Source organism: Hesperophylax consimilis, chromosome 23 (assembly GCF_061612785.1).
Source record: "Hesperophylax consimilis isolate HC1 chromosome 23, BYU_Hcon_1.0, whole genome shotgun sequence".
NCBI lineage: Eukaryota > Metazoa > Arthropoda > Insecta > Trichoptera > Limnephilidae > Hesperophylax > Hesperophylax consimilis.
The window spans coordinates 19,838,909-19,865,953 of NC_142858.1; the positions used below are offsets into that span (position 1 = coordinate 19,838,909).

Consider the following 27,045-nt stretch of genomic DNA (forward strand, 5'->3'; position numbering starts at 1 on the left):
TTAGGTCAACATCAAGTTAATATCTCGATTATGCGATTCAACAATTCTATTGTTTATGTCTCTGAGACACACTGTCCCGTAGTCTATGGAGCAATCTAATTTTATTTTTTTTTTAAAGATTTATTAATTTTAAGAGCTTGTAGGTTATTCAGACGAAGCCCCTATTCCATTTATATGCAGTAAATGAATTTTAGAAAAAAATAACAGGTTTTGGCTACAACAACATCTATAATGCCATTTTTTGTAGTATTAGCGCTCTAGTGCAACAGGGGGTGCCCGGGTTCATGTGGTGAGGATTGTCCGGGTATTGGTTGTGGAGGCGTCTGCCAACCAATGGCGAGAGTGGTTGAGCCTTTAGACCTTTCTCTCGGAATATCGCCTCGCGCCGCAGTGAGAGGCATGGATTCATACCTCCGTCACTTCTAGACATACTGACCCCCAGATTCCCACCCACCCCTCATGCCCTTTTCCTTCCCAAAACTTCCTATCCTTCCTTCCTAAACAGACTCCGCACGCAGCTTCTCCAAATATGACACACCCCCTGTGAGGAATCATTTTCTTCGGGTTGTTTCGATGGTCTGGACGAAATATTGAATGTAATTGGAATGTCTCCCGAGCACTTAATAGTCAGCTTGGCTAGGTCCGGACGTCCGGAAGACCCGTTGATCTACGACCCTCCATTCGCATTGGGGATTGTGCAAAGTGTAGGTACCGGACCACTACCACTAAGTAGAAATTTCCACACACCCCATTTCAAAATAATAAGTTTTAATTATTTTTTAACGAATTTTCTCAAGTTTGAGAGAAAAGGGAAAACTGAAAATTTGTTTGCGATCAGAGAAGAAAATATATATATATGTGGACGGCGAAGAAACGACAGTCACACGATGTCATGTAAAAATGTGTAAAAAAGGTCACTCATGTCATGGCTTTCAATACAGGGTGTATCGGCAAGCACCCGACAAACTTTAACCAGCTATTCCTCAGCACATTTGGAGTAAAAAATGTTCTGGGCGCTTTACTGTCTGGTAAAATTTTTTTTCCATAAAAAACAAAAAATAAATAAAAAATCCACACTCCGTCACTGTCATTTGCATTGTTTCTCGTGTTCAACAGCTGTTATTAGCGAGTGTGTCAAAAAGTGTCCTCGCTCTTTCGTACACAATAAATAATAATAGTTAAAAATGTGACGAATGGTTCCGTGCCATTTCGTTGTGATTGTAAAAGCGCGCCAACGTAGGTACGTACGTACATTATTCAACGAAACTCGAACAAAATATTGCCAGACGGGTTTTCAAACTTTGACAAAGGATAAAACATTGGTGACACGTGGTGAAAATATGAATAATAATTTTTTAATTAAAAAAAATTTTACCGGACAGCAAAGTGCATATAAGATTTTTTACTCCAAATATGCTAAGGAATAGCTGGTTAAAGTTTGTCGGGTACGTGCCGATACACCCTGTATATTGAAGAAAAATATTGTGTACCTTTACTATATCCAAGTGGGTTCCGAAGCAAAGAAAATTCTGACACGTTATAAATGGAAGCAAAATTGTGTTTAGTAGTTCTGGTGATATACTAGCATAATAGAAATGCTGCATGAATCAAATTATCAGCAGTAAAACTGAAAATGTAGGTAAATCAATCCTTTTGACTTCCTTTCTCAACTCATTTCGTTTCAGTCTCGCAATATTCCCAGAATGAAAGTGCTATATTCTAACTGGTTCTGAGGAGTGGAAATCTCGCTATTTGCTATAGTTGATTTAACCCCAGCATGCCGGGTAGGGTCTGACAGACCAAGGGCATTTTAAAACAGAAAAAAACGTCCATTGCAATAGCTGCCGCTGATGAGTCATGCTAGCATTGTATGAAGTGAAGTCAATTGTCGCATAATTGAAGCATATGTCGTCACTATACGAAGTAGTTCTTTGTAAGTACGTATCATTGTTTTTATTTTGTTTTCTTTAAGCAGTGTTAATTGTTATCTTTAAATGTTTATTTGCAATATTCACTTTATCTTTGGGACTTAAAGAAAATAATAATTCGAAATAAATGGTTAAGTTTAATTCACTTACAATTCGGTCACCGATTTTTTTAACATGTCATTGTTGATTGACAACGACCTCATTGATATACAACATAGATCTACAACATGTCCTAACACAAGACAAGTATGTATGTCTCTTTTTCAGTAATCACATTTGTTTGGAATGCTCAATATTCTCCTGTCAAAAAAGTGCCATTTTCCAAGCGAAAAATTCTAACGAAGCTTAATCACAAATATTATTTTCCAAAGGTATTTATTGAAAAAATGGTACCTATTTTAAGCAAGTTTTAAGCTTTATATATTTGTTAGATAAAAAAATAGAGGGTTTGTTTTTGGCTCATTGTGAATAAAGGAGATATTTCTGAAATGTTCTACATAAATTAATAAAAAGAGAAAAAAAATTGTGTGCAATTACAAAAAAGGTAAAGTACCACCCCACAGACCTTACCAGGCATCAGGCATAACAAGTGGTATAATTTCATCAGGTATGCGAAGGGATAATAATAATAGAAGATGGCAAACCAAAACCGCCACGTGTAACCCACTTAGGTCCTATCCAACACAGGATCTTACAATGTCAATCAGGGGCGGATTCGGATTGATTAATTTATGAGAAAATCGTGTGCAATGCGGCATAGATCGAGTGTCCGCGAATATTCCAAACGATCAGCTGAAAAATTATAAGTAGCCGATGTGTCAAAATTCGTATGCAAATCGCTCACAAGTCAACATATCGACAGCGTATGTGAGGATTAAACGGTGAAATAGGTGAGTTGTTCGATTCGTATTACAGCAAACACATTTTCAACTGAGGCAGCGTGACTATTTCTTTCCTAAATTATTGTGTCGACACTGAATGAGAATACCAATTACTAAACAAAGCTCTAGCGAGGATAAAATCCATACGTGGTGAAAAATCTTTTATTATTTGGACTGCTTTACTTTTGAATCGACGACTACCGGGTCCAATGGAAGGACATACAGCTTGTCGACAAAGTTCGTAATTTTTTAACAATCACGCAATTTATTAATTTTTCGCAAGTATGAGAAAATCAAATATTGCATAAATATAATATTTGTGTTATTAGTAAAACAGACATAGCAATGAAGAAACGTACCATCCACATACATAAGCTCACATTTCACCACAACCTCAAATATGGTATGGTAGAATTTTGATTGAAAGGGTAAGAAAGGAAACAAAGGATAAAATATGGGATGTGCAAGGTGCTTTTATGAGTGGAAGGGGGTGCATGGACCAGCGTATGCTCACCGAGAAGTTTCTGGCAAAAAACCAGAAACTTTTCTGTGCCTTTGTAGATCTACAAAAAGCATACGACCGAGTCGACAGGAAAAAGCTATGGAAGGTGTTGTCCAAGTATGGAGTGAATGCGAATCTGACTCAGGCAATTGCGTCTCTATATGAGGGAAGCGTTGCATGCGTTAGGGTGAACGGTGGTTTTACGGGGTGGTTTGATATCACGAAAGGTGTTAAACAAGGCTGCGTAATGTCACCGTGGTTATTCAATCTATACATGGATAATTCTATGCAAGAATTGAAAGAGGCGGGATTGGGCGCGAATTTGAGTAATTTTAAAGTATGTTGCCTGTTGTATGCTGATTATGCGGTGCTGATTGCTAATAGTATGGATGATCTGCAGTCTCTTGTGTCTAGGATGAACGAAGTATGCGTGAAGAATGAGTTAATGATGAATGTAAGTAAGTCTAAAGTAATGGTGTTTGAAAGAGAAAGTACGAAAACAGTGTGCAATATAGTTGTGAATGAGGAATACTTGGAGCAGGTGGATGAATTTGTGTATTTAGGAAGCATGTTTACGAGAGATGGGAAGGCTGACAGAGATATTGAAAGAAGAGTAAATGCAGGTAACTCCATTAATGGAGGACGGAACGCAGTTGGCGCTAACAAAAAATTGTTCAAAGAAGCGAAGTTAGCAGTCCACAATGGAGTGCTGGTACCTACCCTGATGTATGGAAGTGAGGCATGGAACTGGCAAAGAAAGGATGAAAGTAGATTGAATGCTGTTGAAATGAGATTCCTTAGGCGTATGTGTGGTAAAACCATGTATGATCGTGTGAGGAATGTGGATATCCGCCAAGAGTGCAAGGCTGATGTAAGCGTAATGAGTAAGATCAAGAAAGGGACGCTTAGATGGTTTGGGCATGTAGAGCGAATGAGCGAAGAAAGGAGTGTAAGGAGAATATACGATGCAAATGTGAATGGTAGCAGAAGTCGGGGACGCCCGAGGAAGACATGGCACGACCAAGTGAATCAGAGTCGGGCCATGTCAAGAGTCAGAACAGTAGAAGAGTATGTATGAGACGATGTATGAATGTGAATGAGGCAAGGAGTGTGTGCCAAGACCGAGTTGTTTGGCGGTCCGTCCTCTCTGCCTACCCCTGCGGGGAAACGGCGTGATGGTTAGTTAGTTAGTTCTCAAATAACACATCTGCCCTGATGATGGACACTGCAATGTTGTCCGAGACGTTGGCTATAGAAGTAGTTAGCACAACACGGCATAACACCCCAAAAACAAATAACAAAAATGTTTTTGCCTTATTTGACACTTCGGTCAAATCCTACAAGTCATCCCTGGCCTAATTACTTAATATGAAGAATCCACCCGGAAATTGTAAATAAGACGAAAAAATAAAGAATTGCGTGGGTAAGAAAAGTGAGTCCCAAAAATAAATATAATTACTAAATTATTGTATTAATACCGTCGAAAAAATGAGCAAATAACATAATGATGTTTGAACTCCCACCGTTTAATAACACAATTACCTATTTCAGGAATTTGAATACAATTCATTAAAAGTATTTTCATATTAAATATGTATATTCCAATTTCGTTATTCCATAAAGATTTAATTTAAGTAATTTATCGACTATCGTGGGATAATTTTTTCGAAATGGTTAATTTCATAATGAAAAAATGGTCGATGGACTCACCTAAAGCTCGAACAGTTGCTGCTGGGCGAGTCCTCCCCTCCCTTGAAGTCCTTGCAGGCCGAGCTCTCCTCCAACCTGGCACCAGAAGCTGTCACCCAATTTTCTATTTTCTCCCCCTGCACCAAGGTCACAGAGTCCATGGAATTGTCACTGCCGTTGGTCACAAAGGAGCAACTGTCATTACTGTTTTCAGTGTCCCACTCAGACTTGTACTCCTTGTTCTGCTCGGCTTTCAAAGATCTAATCACCCCGACACCGCCCCGGCTGTAGTGTTGCACTATGATGGAGCCTTTACTCTTCACGATTACCGGTTGGGACGGGAGAAGTGGAGAGTGAAGCATGGGACCAGGGTTTGAAGGTTGGCTTGTAATTTGTGATGCTGTTGTCTGTTGTGCAAGTGATGAACATGTGGTATGATTAAGTGATGATGTTGTTGGTTGATTAAGTGATGATGTTGTTTGTTGATTGAGTGATGAAGATGTGGTTTGATTAAGTGATGATGTTGTTGATTGTTTAAGTGATGATGTTGTTTGTTGATTGAGTGATGAAGATGTGGTTTGATTGAGTGATGATGTTGTTGGTTGATTGAGTGATGATGTTGTTTGTTGATTGAGTGATGAAGATGTTGTGGTTCTATTGGTGAGTGGGGACGCTTTAGAAGGAGGCAGGGTGATGACCGATTCCAGGCGCGGCGCTCTCTGCTCGTGTGCAGGCCCGATTACCGGAACAGCCTTCATGATCACTTGGCTCACCGGGGAGAGAGTGGTGCCTATTATCACCGTCATGGGCTCGTCGTCCGCCATATTTGATTCTTCCATTGTACAAATCTGTAAAAAATATATTTATTATAAAAAAAATACCTACATCAATTACATTACACAGACTTAAATAATAACAAGTAGGTACATTTGTGAAATAATTATTAATTTACTGTAAATTAGTTGTGCAAAAATTTTTTTCTTATTAAAAAAAAACAATTTCTTATCAATAAGATTTGTTACTAGGTAGGTACTTAAATAAAGATCAATTATTTAGTGTAACTTTTTTATTAAAAATTACGAATTACACAATTTGTCAATTAACTCAATGATAATTATTTTTTCATTTTATTCAGGTAGGTACCAGAACAATTGAAAAGTCTTGACTTCATCAAGAACAATATATCATCACTTCTGCCTGATGGTAGGCACTGCGAGGATACCCAAAGCATCAGGTCAAGAATACGTCTCTGACATATTCTTTGAGAAGGTAGGACTATTTCCGCTTTGCCGTAAAAAAAAATAAATTATTCTGAACGCATCCAGAAACTAAAAACTATTTTTGAAAGGTGATGAAATACGATTCCATATTTAGTTATTAGAAACATAATATAAGACAAAATGTAATACAAAATAAATATAAAATATATATAATTTTTAAAAGATTTAAAATTTGTATGCGAACTTAAAAAGGTTTTAAATGACTCACCATACGCGTCTAAACACTGAACAAATATTACTAACAAATGTATTATAAACATTATTCATGTATGATTTTAAAAAATAAAAAATAAAGTTTTTCATTTTTTCTTGAACTGCGGTCGAAACTTTTTGTTTAAAGAGATTTAGATACATTTTAGTTTTTATGTGGCTTCTAGATTTGAATATAAAGCGTGGCGTTTTTTCTTTCTAACACATAGATATATTAGATCATATTTCTAACCATGACACTAAGGGAGACAAAACAATTTCTGAGATTCATGTGACCTGTTTCCAGAAGCGAACAAATTAGCATGAGGGGTTAATGTTACGGAAAGAAGTCTGTGCCTCGTGCCTTCCTGAAAGTGGTTATCTTCATCAATCATGTGGGAAAATAATAAATAAATTATAATCTAATGAAACACAAATTAATCCAAAGATAGACTTAAAACTAGTCAACAACAAACCAATTTCAAAGTTAAATATGTATGTTATTTGTTTCGTCATTGAATAAAATGTTACTTATGACCGGGACTTTTGAACGAAGCCTGCAATAAGTGGAGCACGCAAAATTTGATTATATATAATATATTATACCAACCAAAAATTTATTAGATACCATTGAAATTAAATGCAAAAAAATTATTTATTTTGTCCGTTTGGGTGCCAATCGTCGATTTTCGTCGATGCGTGTTTTAACGAAGATTGCCGATCGTCGATTTCCGTCGATTGCGTCAGTCGTGTTCTGATTCTCGCGTACGTCTGTACGTAAAATTCTCATTTTTTTCGAAACGCCTGGACTTCGGGATCCTCCTCCGCGTGATTCTTTAATAAACCAATATTCTTTAATAAAACACCGAAAAAATCATCGAAATCCTTGAAAATTCAAAGAATTTAGTTTTAAAAATATATATAGTTTCATAAAAAATAATGTTTTTTTGGTGGCATTTTACAAGCAACTGTAAGATTTTTTTTGGCACTCAAACGGTTAATAATAAATATCCACATATTTTTTTATCCAGATTTTTTTTTTTTTTTTTTTTTTATATTTTTTTTTATTTTATAAAATACAGTATAATGTTTAAATTTACATAGTAAGAACATATTTCAATAAAAATTAACATGTTTACCTTTACAAGAGTCTAAAACTCGTGTGTAAAGGGAAAATAATAAAAACTTAACATACATAGGTATGTAAATAGAAGAAAAAAAGAATCATAAAAACATATAAAGTGAAGAGATTTTAGTTTTTTTATACAATAATTTATAAAATAATATAGTGAGATATCATCGTCATTCTAATTCGTTAAATTATTTATTGTAGTGAAGTTAATTTTATTTTTAAATTTATTAAAGTCCGGTTCTAATCTCATCTCAGTCGTTAATTTATTAAACCATACCACTCCAGTGTACGTGTAATAGTGTTGTGCAAAACTGGTATGCATTAATGGAGTCCATAAGCGACCCATTGTATTTTGCCTATTGCTCTCGACACGAACCATGGCATGGTGTGACTTCTTATACAGATCTTTGTGAATTTGAAGTAGCGTATTTTTCGTATATGTATTTTTTAGTGATGGGACTTGAAAATCTTGGAAAAGTTGTAAGGTTGGGTAGTCTGATGGTTTTTTTATAAAAATTTTTATTAACAGCCTTTGAGTGATTTCCAGCGGTAAAAGTGATGATTTGTAAGCTCCCCCCCACGCAACGATACCATACTGTATTATTGAATGGGCTAGAGCGTAGTAAATATTTTTAAGAATTTTTAAGTTAAGTATATTTCTTAGACTAATAAATATGTAAATGAGTTTTCTTAATCTATTTATGATATTGTTTATGTGAGTTTTCCACTTAAGTTGACTATCTATTATTACACCTAAATATTTAATTTCATTTTTATTTCCTATGGATAAACAGTCATTATTTTGGCAAGTAGATTTTTTTGATATGCATTTTTTTGAATGTATTTTAATATTTAATGTAATAAAAGGGTTTATTTTGTTTAAACTAAAAATTATATAATATGTTTTTTCAATATTTAATGTTAATAAGTTTTTATCAAACCATTCTTTTAACGTATTGATATCATTGTTAGCAATTATTTCAAGTTCATTCAATGAATTCGCTTGAAATATAATTGCAGTATCATCTGCATATGAAATGAGTTTTCCTGTTAATGGTAATTTAAAGATATTATTAACATATAATATGAATAGAAGAGGGCCCAATATGGTGCCTTGTGGTATTCCAAAGTCACTTGTGTTCGGTTCACTGAGAGTGTTATTTATTTTTACATATTGACTTCTAGAGTTCAGGAAACTTTCTATCCACATTTTGGCATTATCTATAATTCCTATTTTGTTAAGCTTGTAGAGTAATTTTTTGTGACTTATGCTGTCGAAGGCTTTCTTTAGGTCTATGAATATTGCAAGAGATTTTTTGCCTTTGTCTAGTGCTTGATGTATTTTTGTTGTTAAATCTATGATTGCGTCCTGTGTGCTTATTTTTTCGCGAAATCCAAATTGTTGGTCACTCAATATATTATTAGTTTCAATAAATTTTAGCAGTTGCTTTTTTGCTACCTTTTCAAAAATTTTTGAGATATTTGATAATACTGATATAGGTCGGTAGTTATTAATTTCTTTAGTATCACCTGATTTAAAAATCGGTGAAATAATAGTTTTTTTGTAAATAGATGGAAAGATTCCTTTTTTAAGACTATTATTTATGATATGTGTAATAGGTTTTTTCAAAAAGTTAAGATTTTTTTTCAGAATTTCAACGGTTATCCCATCAAAACCTGGTGCGGACTCAGTTTTTAGGTTTTGTATTATAACAACAGTTTCTTGTTCGGTTATCGTTTCGAATGTTTTTACCGTTTTATTTAATGAAGCTACTGGAATTCCTGATGTGGTGGTATTATCTATGTTGTTAGTTATTTCGTTTGCGAGATTTTTTCCGACATTTGAAAAAAAATTATTGAAAGCATTCGCACATAGTTTTGGGTTATCAGAAACTTGCATCATATTATTGTTAATGTGCAGCTTTAAAATGTCACTTGTCTTTCTTTTTTTATCAATTATTTCATTTATTGTTTTCCAAATTTTTTTACCACTGTTACCTGAATTTAACATCTTTTGTTTGTAGAATTCTTCTTTGGTCATTTTAATTAGTGCCGTTAGTTTATTTCTGTATTTTTTAAAGTGTAAAATAATCGAATTATTTAGTGGGAATTTTTTTGTAAGTTTAAATAATTTTTCTTTTTCTCTAATGGAAACCACTAGACCATGGGTAATCCATGGTTTAATTTTTTTGAATTTTTTTTTATATATTTTTTTGTGTATTTCACAGCTTGAATCTTTTATATGCTTTTGTAAGGTGTCATGAAATTTTAAAGCACTATTATTTACATCTTCTGTGCAGAGTATAGATTCCCATGTTTCGTGAGACAGTTTTTCATGAAGTATTTGTTGGTTTATCGATATTTTAGGCATGTTAGATTTATTACTATTATTGATGAAAGAAACATAAATAAAGGAACAAAAGTATACTTTAAACCCTGATAAGGAAGTATAAAAAATATATATTAATACATTTATGGCCTTAAATGTGCCAAAAGTATCTATAGTAGATGAAATATATCGATGGCCTAGCGCACACACGTGTAAGTGTAGTTTGAATTAAAAACAATTACTTGTTTTATAAAGCCTTTATCAAGATTAATTACTTTGTAAATAGATGTTTCGTGTGAAATTAACCTTTCTGGTTTTATCTAAAGTGGATAAAAAGCGGAAATTCACTTTAAATTGGTGGTTTACATCTTATAATCAACCTGGAGTATTCTTGTAAATTGAATTTTCGAAAAGTCTTAACAATCGATATTATTAATAATGATGATTGCTTAAGTGAATTCAATTAATTAATTTTTATTTTTCATCAATTAGTTTATTTTTCGATGGTCGAGTGTGATGATAACTTTTATAAAAAATAATGTTATTTTTTTTTATATTAACTCCACACAAAAGGCCCTGAAGAAAATAATATCCCTCAGGGCCTATGTCATCTTTGGGGATGCTGTGTGGAGGGTATTTTTGTGGAGAGGAAGGAGTGAACATGGGTCTTGAAGAGTCCCAAGTTGTAGGAGGGAGGAAACACAGAGGCCGGCAGCTCGTTCCACAGCCGAGCTGTTGAACCTAAGAACGAATCATGTGACAAATGTCAACCGTGTACAAATGTTGGGCGCGCGTTTGACGTGTATCCCGACTACGCACCGGTGTCGAAGGGATCAATGACGCTAGTTCCTCAGAGCATCTTCCATTGTAATACCGATAGAACAAGGACAGCATACCTACCTGACGCCTGTGCTCTAAAGATTGCAGTCCGTTTGTCAAGATTGGGGAATCTATCAAACGGACCGCCCGTTTCTGCACAGAGTCAAGGGTTTTTTTCAGGTATTTTGGGGCTCCGGACCAGGATGGCTGCCAAATTCGACAGTAGGGCGCACTTGCGATTTGTACAGGGTCATCAGTTGTGTACTATTAAAGTATCTGCGGGCCCTGTACAGTACGCCCAGCTTCTGAGAGGCCAACTTTACTCTGGCTTCGATGGAGCCCCCGTACCTGAGCTTGTCACCTGTAGTTACACCAAGCATATCAATGGAAGGCCTGTTCGGAAGATTGCTTCCGTTGAAGGAGACTAGATTATAATTTGGATCCCTTTTAGACGTAATCGGACAGGATTGGGTTTTTGAAACATTAAATTCGACGAGATTATTTTTACCCCAGGAGGAAATACTCTCGAGATAACCGTCCATTCTCTGCTTCAAAGCCCTCCGAGCCGTTGAGCAGGGTACTCACCAAGAGCGTAGCATGTAACGTAACTATATCAATCTGCAAGTGGGTACGGCTCGTCCACGATAACCGCGTATCCAGCTACGAGCTCCCGGATCCGCTTTTAGTGCTCGCAGTGAAACCGTCGTCGGCGGGTCGCTGCGAGCACACTGCGCTCCACCCGCGAGCGGCTCGCAGTAGGCTCGTGCCTACGTACTCACTTGATACAGTATCAGATACGTTACATGTTACACGGTTAGGTGAGTACCCTGCTTTGGAGTTTGTGTGCCCTTTGGGGGCTTGTCAAACAAAAAGCTATCATGAACTGTACTGTCATCCGCGAAACAATGAATCGGTGCGCATGTTAAAAGGTCATTGATGTGCAACAAAAACAAAGACGGAGACAGAACCGATCCCTGTGGGACGCCAGCATTTATGGAGTGCGAGGAAGAGGTAAAACCGTCAGCAACCGCCTGAATCAACCTATCCCTTAAAAAGTCAGCAATCCACGTACACAGGGATGCGGGAAGTCCGTAAGAAGGCAATTTGTTGACAAGTCCTCGGTGCCAGACCCGGTCAAAGGCCTTGGATATGTCTAGTTCGACCGTTGGGGTCTCACCGTGACGTTCTAGGCACCGCCCCCAAACATGCGTCACATACGCGAGAAGATCACCGCACGAGCGGTTCCGCCGGAATCGGTGTTGACGGTCGTTGATAATTTTGTTCTTCTCGAGGTATGTGAGCAGTTTGTCGTTGATCACACGTTCCATCACTTTGGACAGAACTGATGTGATCGCTATGGGGCGGTAGTTGGCCGGGTTGGAGCGGTCACCTTTCTTGGGAATAGGGTGAATGACCACTTTTTTCCAACCAGAGGGCACAGTGCCACACTTCAGGGACATTTGAAGAGCTTTGTCAAAACTGGAACTATTTCCGCAGCACACCTCTGCAATACCAGGGCAGGTATTCCATCAGGTCCACTAGCTTTGTTAACATCGAGCCCCCGTATAACGTGGAGTACATCCCGATGCCGGATCCTCAGCTTTTTCATACAGAAGCCGCAGTGAGGAACCGACGGCGGAACAGCACCTCCGTCATCGAGGGTCGAGTTTTCCGCAAACATTTTCCCTAATAGCTATCATGAACCTTTTAGCCTTTATTTTATTTTTTAGCCTCATTAGCCTTTTCGGTGGCGGTGTTTGCTAGTGAACCGTCAGGTCTGGCAAGAGGTGACAAACTGGGTTTGCGAAAATTCCGACCTATTGAGCCCGCAAGCGACCAGAATGCTCTGCTGCCATGCGGACAGGCAGCCAGCTTTTTGCTGATCTGCGGGTCGTTTTCGAATTTTGACCTATTAATGATTCTCTTGCATTGCTTTGCCGATTTGTTGTATGCTGATCTGCTTTCGGGCGTTCAAGATGTGTTGTAGGCTCGGTAAGCCGCGTTTTTTCGTCGAACTGCTTCGGAGCATTGTCGACTGAACCACGGCTTTGAGCCCACACCAGTTTCTTTAGTAGTCGATTGTATGAAGCCATCCATCGCCGATTTGATGACTTCACCAATCTCCTGAGCACATCTTGAAGGGTCCGAAGTCCGAAAACAAACAGCTGACCACGGAAAAGCGTTGAAATGGGCCCGCATACCGAACCAATCTGCTGACCTATAGTGCCACACTTTTCTCCTCAGCCTCTCATTGGTTGGTCTGAGGTTAACGGGGATTGATGTCGTCACTAGGCAGTGATCGGATGATCCCAGAGGCGCTGTGACGTCAATCTTATAACCGTGTGGCACAGTAGTTAATAATAGGTCTAACAGATTGGAGCGGTGAGTCTGGACATCAGGAACCCTTGTAGGCTCCTGAACCAATTGCTCCAATCCGTAGCAAATGGCAAAGGATTCCGCCTGTCGGCCAGCCGAGTCCGTTGGGCCTGAAAACTTCAACCATGGTTCGTTATGAACATTGAAGTCCCCCAGAACAATAAACTCGGCCGAAGGGTAGCGGGGCAAGAGATCATCAATAGTATCGCTCAAATGTTTGAAGAGTTCGGAAGTGTCTGATTCGCTATTTTTTTTTTTTTATAGCGAATACCTCACAAGAGTCCCAACTGCTCCCGTCTGGAGCCAGTGAGACTATGGCATCCCCAATTGGGGGATGTTGTGAGGCTGAAGGTAAGTGGGGAAGGGAAAGAGGAAGGTGGGGAAGTACCTGGCTATTCAGATCTAGTCACTAAACACGGCTAAAGCCATTTGGAGCAACGTTTCAATTCTGAATGGTGGTCTTACACCAGGGCGATACTGGTAGTATCTTCCACTCTGGAACGTGCCGCAAATATACTATATATTATTTTAATTAATTAATTGTGAAATAACACAAATTAATCAAATAAAATTTATTTGCGCACGCCGGGTTCTATGGTTCGGTGAGCGGTATAAACATGCGTAGAATCTTGCCGTACTGGCAAGATTGACGCGCACCCACATTACGTTTAATCTGGAGTTTTCCAGACTCAATAGTCGTACACAGTTGACGTCAGCTCGACTATAGAGGCAGACTCCTCCTTTGAGTCGGAACTTGCTTGCAAAAGATGGTGATGAACAGAATTTAAATTAGTGTGCAGACCGCGAATGTTGGCAAAATTTACCAACAGTTTTGGCCCGCACCGGGGACGCCTGCTACTCGCCGCTGTAACGATGTTAAGTTTGTTTTTATGTATATTCATGATTTTAAATTTTTTTTAAGGGTATGAGGTGAAAGGAAGGTCTGGAAAGGAAAGGTATAAGGGGTGGGTAGGAATCTGGGGTTCAGGCTGTCCAGGAGTGATGAGCGTTTGTTTCCAGCCCACCCACTGCGGTGCTAGGCGATAGGCTGGGAGAGTCCGGCTGGAGAGGGCATCCAATGCGCCCCAAACGCTGCTGCTGGGTCCCCTCCGGTCACGAACCGGCACAACAGCAGTGGCGGGGTTTTTTCACTCGCTGATGGGGCAGCCCACCCTTAGTCGTGAGCCTGAGGGTCGGGCCCCTGTACTATCGAGCGGCCCGGACAGCGGTAACCGGTTGTAAAGTATTGTATTCAGTTAACAATACAACAATAAATAGTGTATACCACGATATTTGCTCTACCGATAAAATCATAAAATCTATATTTAAAACCGTCATATTGAAAATTAAATGTATTGGAGGTGATTCCTTGGGTCACATTTAGTGTACAAACTTCAAACTTGGTTATAATTCATTAATTCTACAGCGATTACAAGTGTCTTAATTTTCGATCAAGTGACATTTGACAGTGACAGTTCAATCCAGTGTTTATCTGTGCTAAGAACTGTGACTGCTTATAGCAAAACTTTTACTGCCTATTACAAATAACGTAAAATAACAGTGAAACATCATCAACATATCATACATCATCAACATGAATAATACCTGTCAAAAATGTTCCGAACCAACACTTTCAGACGAGTCTATTTTTGTGTGCGTAACCTGCAAGGAGACATTCCATCTGCAATGTGGAGGTGTGACGGAAAGTACCTACCGTCGCCTCTCTAAGGAGCGGCGTGCCCTCATAAAATGTAAACAATGCATTTGTGTCACACCGACTGTCAAACCCAGTGGCAGTTCACTTATTGATAGTGAACTACTCGCCAAACTACTCGAACAAAACACGCAAATTCTTGCCACTCTAGCGGGGATGAGCAAGCAATATGAGGACATTCTTCTTCGCGTCCACGAGCTTGAGGACACTAATAACAAGCTTGAGAAAAAGAACACCGGCCTCGAAGCAAGAATTGAAGTATTAGAAAACCAAATGGAGCAAATAGACAGGCTAAATAGGTCTAAAAACGCTGAAATCAGGGGGATCCCGGAAAATAATGGGGAAAACTTAAATAACCTCATATTCAACATCCAAAAAACTACTAATTCAAACGTGGAAATGAACAGGATTGACGCAGCTTACCGCATCTCCCAAAAAATACATAAAGACCAATGTAGGCCCATAATCATATCATTTAAAACCAGTATTGACCGTGATGTTTTCCTGTCAGACATAAAAAAGTTCAACAAACAAGCTAACAATAGAGAGGAAAAACTCAACACCACCCTCGTCGGAATTGCAGGACCTCGCTCTCACATATACGTCTCGGAACACCTGACGTTTCGTGCGAAACACTTGTGGTTCCTTGCACGTAAGGCTACACGGGAAAACTTATATAAATTCGCCTGGACCCGTGGAGGGCAAGTGTACGTCCGTAGAGATATTGGAACACCAGTCATTATTATCAATGACAAAAACAAACACATCTTATCTCACACACCCAATAACTTGTAAAAGAACTGTAACTATTGTATTTATGTTGATAAAATATTTTTTACTTTACTCAAAATTCATTAACATCACTATTTTAACTATTAATCTCAACCTATTATATGAAACAGAAGGGCACAGGTATATGGTTACAGGGGAATTTAAATTATTTAATTTGTATTTCTCTAGTTTTCTTTTATCTCTTTACCCAAACACTACATTTAGTTTTAGCATTAACCAATATAAATCTTGTACTATGTATCTTCAATTCATAGTTACACTATATGCCTGCTATAATTATGTAAAATACTTACAACAACTAAATCCCTATAACACCTGTGTACTTTACATGCTTATGCTTATGTTTTATTTTCTCTATATACTTATGTTCTATATGCTTTATATGCTTATTCTTTATATGCTCGTGATATATACTCGCAACAACTATATGCATACTCTGTATACTTATGCCAATGTTATGCATACTTTTCACGCTTATGTTAAATATCCGCAACAACCAAATCCATATATCACTGGTATACTTTATAGGCTTATGTTTTATTTTCTTTATATGCTTATGTTTTTTAATCTCTTTAAGCTCATGTTTTATTTTCTCTTTATGCTTATATTTTATATTATTTATATGCTTATGTTATGTATTATTTATATGCTCATGTTATACATTCGCAACAGATATAAGTACACTTTATTCACTAATAGACACGATACCGATATAATTATAATAACGGAGCGTAATTCTTTTAATTTAATTTTTCATAGTTTTGGCAAGCTTATGGATGTTTGTGCTATCAATTGCTCTAAATGAATTAAAATTAATTTTCAATGGATGATTTTATAGCTAGCCAAATAGAAAATTTCTACAAAATCCATGAATACGAATGTGCAAGCACAGAGACATGTAATGAATTTTTCCCACACAAATTTAACGGATTATTCATATTACACCAAAATATTCGTAGTATGTTTCAAAATTTTGATGAATTTATTATTAAAATCAATAATCTAATATTACAACCAGACTGTATAATATTAACAGAGACATTTACAAATGATGAGTCACCAGCTTTTCAGCTTCCTAACTATACATACATCCCAACTAAAATAAATATCAATAAAAATAGTGGAATCGCAATATTCGTTCACACCAAATTCAGTATTGTCACGACTTTAGAACACCCAATATTACTGACTAACTGTATTCAAATCGAAATTAAACTCGATAAATATATTTATCACATAATTGCCATTTACAGAACACACGAATCAAATATCTCACATTTTATAACTCAACTGAAAAATATATTACTACCGCTTAAAAATAAAACCTGTTTTATCGCGGGTGATTTTAATATTAACATTAACGAAAAATCAGAAAATATTTTCAAAAATGAGTTCCTAAATTGTATGACTGAATTAGATTTTAAATCATGCATAAACAAAAATACTAGAGAAATGCACGGACAAAAATCGTCTTGCTTAGATCATATTTGGATAAACATAAAATTACAAAACCTATATAAAATCAAAACAATGATTTGGCAAACGAATATTACTGACCACCACACTTGCTTATTATTGTATGATAATGAAATAAAATCACAAATTAAGGCTCCAATTACTATTAAAAAAACCACAAATATTGCCACTTTAGAGAAAAAATTGAAAGCAGAAACTTGGTGTACGATACTACAATCTAACGATGTCGAACAATGCTCAAATATGTTTGAAAAACAAATTATGGATCATATTGAAACCTCCACAACAGAGGTCTCATTATACACGAATTCAAAATTCAGACGTATAAAACCTTGGATCACTTGTGGCCTAATAAAATCTATCAGAGAAAAAGAAAGGCTATATAAAAATACAATTAAAAATCCACACGATGAAAATGCTAAGATAGTTCTCAAAAAATATAGAAATAAATTAACAGCTTTAATTAAAAAAAGTAAAGACGACTACTTTAAAAAAATAATCTCTACTTCAGAAAACAATCTAAAAGTTATTTGGAAAACGGTAAATTATGCAATTGAAAATAAGAAAAAAAATAATTCTATAAAATATTTAAAACATGAAAATAATATCATAGATGTATCCAAAGACCCAAAACTAACAGCAAACATTTTTAATTCTTATTTCTCTAAAGTAGGAAACAATCTCGCTGATAAAATCACTAAATCTGTACACACACCAAAAACTATAACAACTAATACCCAAAAACAAAATACACTATCCACTTTTAAAAAAACTACCGAAACTGAAATACAACTTGTAATAGAAAGCATGAAAGACGGATCCTCTCCAGGTTTCGACCACATTTCTGTAAAAATTCTTAAAGAAATGAAAATGTATCTACTGAAACCACTAAACCACCTTATCAATCTCAGTCTGACTAAAGGCATATTCCCAACAAATTATAAAAAATCTATAATATCCCCTATCTTTAAAACCGGCGACCCGCAAAATGTTTCAAATTATCGACCGATATCACTAATATCGAATATAGCAAAAATATTTGAAAAGATTGTGAAAAAAGGGTTGTTGATTTTCTAGAAAACAATAAAATATTACATTCCAATCAATTCGGATTCTTAAAAACAAAAAGCACACAAGATGCAATAGCAAATGTAACATCATTTATATACTCTGCACTTGATGAAGGAAATAAATGCGCAGGAATATTCATAGACCTAAGAAAAGCATTCGATAGTATCTCACACGCAAAGCTTATCAAAAAACTGAAATTAAATAACATCAATGATAAAGCCGTCCAATGGATAGAAAGTTATTTGAACAATCGTGCACAATTTGTTAAAATAAATGACCAAACTAGCGACCAAGAAACATCAAATTTTGGTATCCCACAGGGCACCGTGCTTGGACCAATATTGTTCATTTTGTATGTAAACGACATATTTATTCAACCATTGCATGGCCAAATTATCTCTTACGCTGATGATACAGTCCTTATAATAAAAGAAAAAACTTGGGAAAAAATTAATCTAAAAGCTACAGAAGACATAAATAATCTAAAAATATGGTTTGACAATAACCTCTTGTCGTTAAATAGTGATAAAACATATGTCATTCCTTTCGAAATTAACACTAACATTGTACCTCCAAATCTTCAAATATTCTTACATAATCATTCTCTCGCACAACACGATACTAATCACTGCCAACAAAAATGTTCACTTCTGAAAATAGCGGATAAAATTACATATCTTGGAATAATCATAGATAAAAACCTAAAATGGAAAGATCACATCGACCATACAATAAAAAGAGTTAGGAAGTTAATTCATATATTCTTACGGATACGAAACTTTTTATCAACGAAAAACCTATACTCAATATACTACGCATTAGTACAGTCTATTCTTCAGTATGCCATTATCAGTTGGGGAGCAGCTTACAAAACTAATCTGACCCCCATAGAAATTGTTCAAAAACTAATAATAAAAATTATACTAAAAAAACCTCCAGACTTCCCAACCGACAGCATATTCGAAGAATTCAAAGTTCCAACATTTAAAAACTTATTTATAAAAAATTCAATTATACAAATTATAAAAGAAAAAGATAAATACGCATTCATAACTGAAAATCGTACTAGACTTAAACATGTATTTGTGTGCCCCAAATTAAACACTTCTTTTGCACAACACCATTATACTCACCAAGGAAAATTCTTTTTCAATAACCTACCAATAGAAATCAGAAGCATTAGGAACAAAATTCAATTGTTGAACTCCATCAAAAAGTATTTTAGAGAATGTCACACTAAAAATCTTACTTGTTTTTCTTCTTACTGAATACATTTATGTTTACATATTTTAGTTAACGGGTCTGATTGCCATGTGTCTATATTACCTACACATACATATATATTGAAATACATGATTATAGTAAATAGTAATTGTAATTATATGAAATGTATTAACTGTATTAACTGCATTGTATTAACTGTACACGTGACTTTATTTGTACATAATATGTGAAATGTTAACTCTTCTTCCATCCACAAGCTAAGGCTTTTAATGGAAGACCAGTAAAATTATAATATATTATGTTGTTTATTGCATTAATAAAAAAAAAAAAAAAAAAAAAAAGGGTCTCCCTCAACCAGCATCTCCCAACCGGCACGCCACGCAGAAGGTGGGCCGACGCACCCGCCACCAAGACCTGGGCAAACCTTAACCCATGAACCCGGGCACCCCTGCTAAGTCACCAAACGTAGCGAACCACTTGGGGTGACCTGTGGCAGAGGTGTTGGTCATCCAATAAATGGTTCCCAGGGCGGCGGTACCCATTCCCGCCTACCAAAACATCCTACCGCATACCAAGTTATACTATTATTCACAATTTAATTTATAGTCGTTATATAAAAGCCCAAAAGGTCTTCATATTCATAAATAAATAATATGCATGAACTGATGGAACACAAGTATACTTTGTAATCTAATCACGGAACCATTGGTTCTGAAACCTGTTTATACGAGTATTTATTATAATTAAATATTATTTATCTTTAGGTGTATTTTTTACATACTTTTGACACAAGTCTAACAATCCATCAATACTATGACAACACGGAACTTTTTTTTTTTTTTTTTTTTTTTTATAGTGAATACCTCACAAGAGTCCCAACTGCTCCCGTCTGGAGCCAGTGAGACTATGGCATCCCCAATTGGGGGGTGTTGTGAGGCTGAAGGTAAGTGGGGAAGGGAAAGAGGAAGGTGGGGAAGTACCTGGCTATTCAGATCTAGTCACTAAACACGGCTAAAGCCATTTGGAGCAACGTTTCAATTCTGAATGGTGGTCTTACACCAGGGCGATACTGGTAGTATCTTCCACTCTGGAACGTGCCGCAAATATAATATATATTATTTTAATTAATTAATTGTGAAATAACACAAATTAATCAAATAAAATTTATTTGCGCACGCCGGGTTCGAACCCGCGACCTTCGGAATGGCAGTCCAATGCGTTACCACTGGACTATGCCGGCCGTCTAACTCGAATCGACAACAATAACAGATTATAGTTATTAAATTTAAAAAAAAACACACAATTTATAGTTAACAGCTAATAATAAGCCCTGTTTCCAAAGCTTTGAAAAAGATTTCCACCAAAAATTTTCTTAGCATATAATGTAGAATTCTGCTTTCGAAAATTACTACTAGAACACCGTTTATTATTAAAAAAATGCACTTGGACCATTGTGCTTTTGAAAACTTACATTAATTTTCCTGTGAGCCATCTACGACCGAAGAGCAAGCAATTTTTGTCAACATATTTTATTTTATGAGTAGTAGGTCTCATGTTATTATAATGAGTCTTCCATGAGCCATACCACGAATTTCGACAAACTAACACATTCTCAAAATAGTGTACTCTCCTTCTTCTTAGTATTATTATTATTTAAATCGATTGTTTTTTGTTTTTGTTTTATGAATCACACCACCACCAGGATACCCTACATGAGATATAATGTATTTTTCTTTAATCTATCAAGCTCATCCATTTTTAACACAATTAGTGAGTTTATATTATGTAATCCCATTCTTACAGAAAAACTATATCTAACCAATATAAAACATATTTTCATCCAGCTTACTTATGTTGTAATTAGTATATATAACATCACTAGTGCTCTACTTATAACCAATAATTTTTTTTTTTTTGTAACTTTTAACAAAAAGAAATTGAAGTATATTTACTTTAAATATTTCCATCAATATACTAACTATTCTAATTATTGCTCTCCTAGCTCTATCATAAAAACAACTAAAATATGTATTAAATATCTTATCTTACAGCTAAACCATTCTGAAACACACACAATTACTACCATCCTTATTCCAATCTCAAGTATTTTAATATCTTTTGAGAATCAAGTATATAATCTAATTATCACTACTTTCCTGGCAACTTTTTATATAAGTCATAGCAATAATAATTATATGTGTACTCAATATAAATTCTTCCACTCCGAACTAGATTCCTCTGCTTCTATCATAATAACCTTAAAAAATGTCTTATTTCATATTGTATTGCTCAATATTATCACCATACAAAAAAATAAGAAAACAATTTTTGTCATAAAAAATGAGTGATATAGTGAATAAACAACTATGTACAAGTAGGCATGTGTATATGTGTGTATGTATGTATGCATACATATATATATATATATATGTGTATGTATGTATGTATACATATATATTTGTATATCTTTGTATGAATATGTATGCATCTATAAATATGAATAAGTGTGTGTGTGGATGTATGCGTGTACACGCGTATTTACGCGCTCATACATGCATGTACACTTACACAACCAGAAAAGAGAGTTATGTATTTAATCTTTTCCTGCATAATAGCATGTCTTAGACTTCTAAATTTTTTATTTTTCTTTTATTTTTATTTCTTCTTTATTCTTTTTATTTTCCTTTTTTTTTGTCTTCTGCTTTCTACTTTAATATTTTTATATTTTCTATTTCCATTATAATTCATTCTAATATAATCTTTCATACTTTAAACATGTATAAATATTTAATTCATATGTTAACACTAGACCTCACATACTAACTATATACCATTGGTCGCCACGAGACAGGCAGTCGCCTAGTGTGGTGATTTAATGTATCACATGTAAGAAAATGTATTATTGTATTATCATGTATTCTATAAATAAAAATAAATAAATAAATGCTATGAAACAATTGTTAAGCATGTTAACAAAATTAGATTTTTGCACAACATAACATAATAAATACAACGATAAAAGGGTGCACTTAAAAAAGCGTAATGAATCTATTAAAAACATTCCAATAAACCGAATATTATTTTGGAAGGAGTGTCAAAACGTATCATTTGAACAATACTTATTACCAGGTCTGCATTCTGGGAATGGGCGAATTTTAGAGATAATTATTTGCCGACATAATATTTACGTTTCACGGGTCACGGCTAGGTACACGATACACGCAGTAAAGACATCCAATTTGCCATTAGCCATTTCAAATAAACATAATAAATTGCTGACTGTGCGTCTGGATGAAGAATTATTCTGAATTAACCTCATCTGAGATTACGTATACCATAAAGTGAAATGACTCAATCATCAATAATTTGCAAATATTTTAAACTGTTTATCACAGAAATCTAAAATTAGACATAATGCAGTGTGATTTTTCGATTAGCATCCGAATTCAAGTGGTCATTAAATTAATGAGGTAAAATATTTCGACATTAGACACATATCAACTGCTATAAGGCAGAACTTTCAATTGCTACGATTACTTTATTTCTTTAAAAGTATTTTTATTTATTATTCTGGGAAAACTGTACAAGGCATAGGTAGACATCATTAGGTTTATTATAAAAACAGATTCTAAACAAACTGAACAAGCCGTACAGTTCAAAAAAATGGTATAAAAACACATTCTGTGAAAACTGACCAAGCCTTAAAGCAATAAGCATGTTATAAAAACATGTGTTGGTAAAATTGAACAAGCCATACAGCTCATTATGCGTGGTATAAATACATATATTGGTAAAACTGAACAAGTCATACAGCTCATTGAGCGTGGTGTAAAAACATGTTTTGATACAACTGAACAAGCCATACAGCTCATTAAACGTGGTTTAAAAAACATGTTTTGGTAAATCTGAACAAGCCATACAGCTCATTAAGCGTTGTGTAAAAACAAGTTTTGGTATAAAGAAACGAGCCATACAGCTCATCATTATGCGTGGTATAAAAACATGTTTTTTTAAAACTGAACAAGCCATACAGATCATTAAGCGTGGTGTAAAACATGTTTTGATACAACTGAACAAGCCATACAGCTGATTAAACGTGGTTTAAAAAACATGTTTTGGTAAAATTGAACAAGCCATACAGCTCATTAAGCGTTTTGTAAAAACAAGTTTTGGTATAAAGAAACGAGCCATACAGCTCATCATTATGCATGGTATAAAAACATGTTTTTTTAAAACTGAACAAGCCATACAGCTCATTAAGCGTGGTGTAAAACATGTTTTGATACAACTGAACAAGCCATACAGCTCATTAAACGTGGTTTAAAAAACATGTTTTGGTAAAACTGAACAAGCCATACAGCTCATTAAGCGTTGTGTAAAAACAAGTTTTGGTATAAAGAAACGAGCCATACAGCTCATCATTATGCGTGGTATAAAAACATGTTTTTTTAAAACTGAACAAGCCATACAGATCATTAAGCGTGGTGTAAAACATGTTTTGATACAACTGAACAAGCCATACAGCTGATTAAACGTGGTTTAAAAAACATGTTTTGGTAAAATTGAACAAGCCATACAGCTCATTAAGCGTTGTGGAAAAACAAGTTTTGGTATAAAGAAACGAGCCATACAGCTCATCATTATGCGTGGTATAAAAACATGTTTTTGTAAAACTGAACAAGCCATACAGCTCATTAAGCGTGGTGTAAAACATGTTTTGATACAACTGAACAAGCCATACAGCTCATTAAACGTGGTTTAATAAACATGTTTTGGTAAAACTGAACAAGCCATACAGCTCATTAAGCGTTGTGTAAAAACAAGTTTTGGTATAAAGAAACGAGCCATACAGCTCATCATTATGCGTGGTATAAAAACATGTTTTTTTAAAACTGAACAAGCCATACAGATCATTAAGCGTGGTGTAAAACATGTTTTGATACAACTGAACAAGCCATACAGCTGATTAAACGTGGTTTAAAAAACATGTTTTGGTAAAATTGAACAAGCCATACAGCTCATTAAGCGTTGTGTAAAAACAAGTTTTGGTATAAAGAAACGAGCCATACAGCTCATCATTATGCGTGGTATAAAAACATGTTTTTGTAAAACTGAACAAGCCATACAGCTCATTAAGCGTGGTGTAAAACATGTTTTGATACAACTGAACAAGCCATACAGCTCATTAAACGTGGTTTAAAAAACATGTTTTGGTAAAACTGAACAAGCCATACAGCTCATTAAGCGTTGTGTAAAAACAAGTTTTGATATAACGAAACGAGCCATACAGCTCATTTAGCATGGTATAAAACGCATATATTATATAAATTAATTTAATCAAGGTTATTGTTAATTCATCAAATACGTTACAATACTCATTTTAATAAAATTATTATAGTAAAAATGAGTATTGCTAGTTTATTGAGAATTTCTCCATTGCTGGCCGTGTACGTGTATATATCAATTCATTCGTTATGGGCCTGCAATCACGCTTTTAACCAGATTACGAATAATTTAACGAGACTCTTAATAAATTAGTAATACTCATTTTTCTCCGTGCGATAATATTCTTTACCGTTGGGATGTAGAGAGTAATTATGATTTTTAAGTAGCTGACGCAGAGTGTAAATGTCCTTCGATTTGTTTCTTTTCTAGATAGTAGAGAAACAGGATCGACTCTCCGAATAAGGGGTTTCAATGAAAAAGTTCGTAAGTCACTAATAATGATCTTGTTTTGCGAAAGTTTGTTGGTTATTTTTTTCCAGCACAGACGGGAGGGGGGGAGCGGGAAAATAGTCGAGTGAAATGCGGATTAATCAGCCGAGCAGGGGGTCGCGCGTGTCCTTTCAAGCTCTCAACGTTTGCTTCCTTCCCGCAATATCAAACAGAAGACGTTATCTACTTTTGTCAAATCCACCAATCCATTGACGTGGATTAAACGTACCTTTAATACGGATTATGTATACGTGGGAAGTTGATAGGTACATCATCCTCGCCAACGCAATTCAGTGTCGCCTGGACACTGACGGCCAAGATCTTGTTAAAATGTTCGGAATGTATTTATTTACGTACTTAACATTTTTAATCACTGTTACTATAGCACTCAAATATACCATTCAACACCCGAATGTTTATGATATCATCATCGCGAACGCAATGCCGCCTGTATAAAGGCCCAGACACTGACAGACATGGTGGCCGCCGATCTTATTAAAAATTAGAATGTTTAATTAATAATAATAACAACCTACTCTTCGGATCGGCGGTACCACGCGCCGCTTCAGGCCATGCAGAGAAAAGTCTCACAATGGACTGCGCTGTATACCGTTACCTTATTTTCGGACTTTTCTGCGCGGCGGCCTGCAGTGGCGCGTGATACCGTCGTTCCGAAGTGTATGTGTGGCAGAGACTAGTGTGTTTATTCCTGAATATGGAAGGTTTGTGCTAACACCCACATTCCCATAAAGCTAAGTCAATAATAGACATACACATAAAAAGGAAGATTATTTATTGGAATACATGTTTTTAAAATTATTTCTTTGCTTATACATTCTTACTTTTTGCGTGTTGGTATATTATTGTACCTACATAGAACCAAAAAAGACATTAATGATCTATAGCATTTCAGATTGACGGGGCTAATAACTTTCTAAAGTACGCTCCGATGCTGGAATCTGGAGTTGTTTATACTCTCCCTTAAACCTACCACTCGGGCTCTTATGAGGGCTCCAAAACCTGGCACCCCTCCGTGAGCTTGTCGGAAGCACTGCAATATATGCGAAGGCAGAACATCATACGGGAGGCGTTGTTAAATTGCACGCGTACCCTTTCCATGTTTTTATTTGCTCATTATTTTTTGATCATTGTACATTGTAACATTGTAAAGCCAATACGCTACCAGACAAGACTTTTTTTACGTGACTGCTATTTGTTTAGTCAAGTTTTTCCCATTGAACAAAGTGGACAAATGTGTATCATCATCGCCAATGCAATTCAAGCAATGCCACCTACATAAGGTCAAGCACTGGCAACCAACATGGCCGTGGATCTTGTTCAAGAATAATTTAATGCCCAAGTCCAGCAACAAAGGCACCGGCTTTAGAACAGAACTTTTTTTTGTGTTATCTATTTTAATAAAAATCATAAAGATCTTCGTTTTCCACTCTTAGCGGATATTGGACAGAGACGTTGATGCCGACAGTTGAAAACGACTGACACTGCAATCCAAAATAGCCGCACAGGCTTAACGGCAAAAATAAAACCACGAAATCATCAGTCATGAGGTTTACATTCTGCCAGAAATATGTTGCATTCATGCATTCTTTCTATGGGCGAGTTTTAATTTGTCGCTACCTGACTACTGTACAATTAACTAAAGATTACTCACAGATAAGTGACTTAATATCCCCCAATTAAGCAAGATGCCAAGCTTTTATTTTTTATAAATATTTATTTATGAACGCCTTGAAGGCTTTTACGTGGATACCTAATAATACAGAACATAACACAATTAGAGTATAAAGGAAGTAAGCAAACATAATATAAGTGTATTTGAAATAAAATAATAAATTAGTTTTTAACCACGATGCTCGTGCTAAACAAAACCGGTCGGTCTTGAATTATTAATTAAACAAATTTCGTGG

The 27,045-nt window shown here is 35.6% G+C and overlaps 1 protein-coding gene across 1 annotated transcript in view; it reads right to left on the reverse strand.

Annotated features, from left to right (window-relative positions):
* Positions 1-27,045, reverse strand: part of LOC149412416 (uncharacterized) — a 159,017-nt gene that overhangs the window by 109,801 nt on the left and 22,171 nt on the right. The window contains exon 2 of the mRNA XM_089646016.1: positions 5,022-5,848. Coding sequence (XP_089502142.1) covers positions 5,022-5,839 — 818 coding nt within the window. The 5' untranslated portion in view covers positions 5,840-5,848. The remainder of the gene's footprint in view (positions 1-5,021; positions 5,849-27,045) is intronic.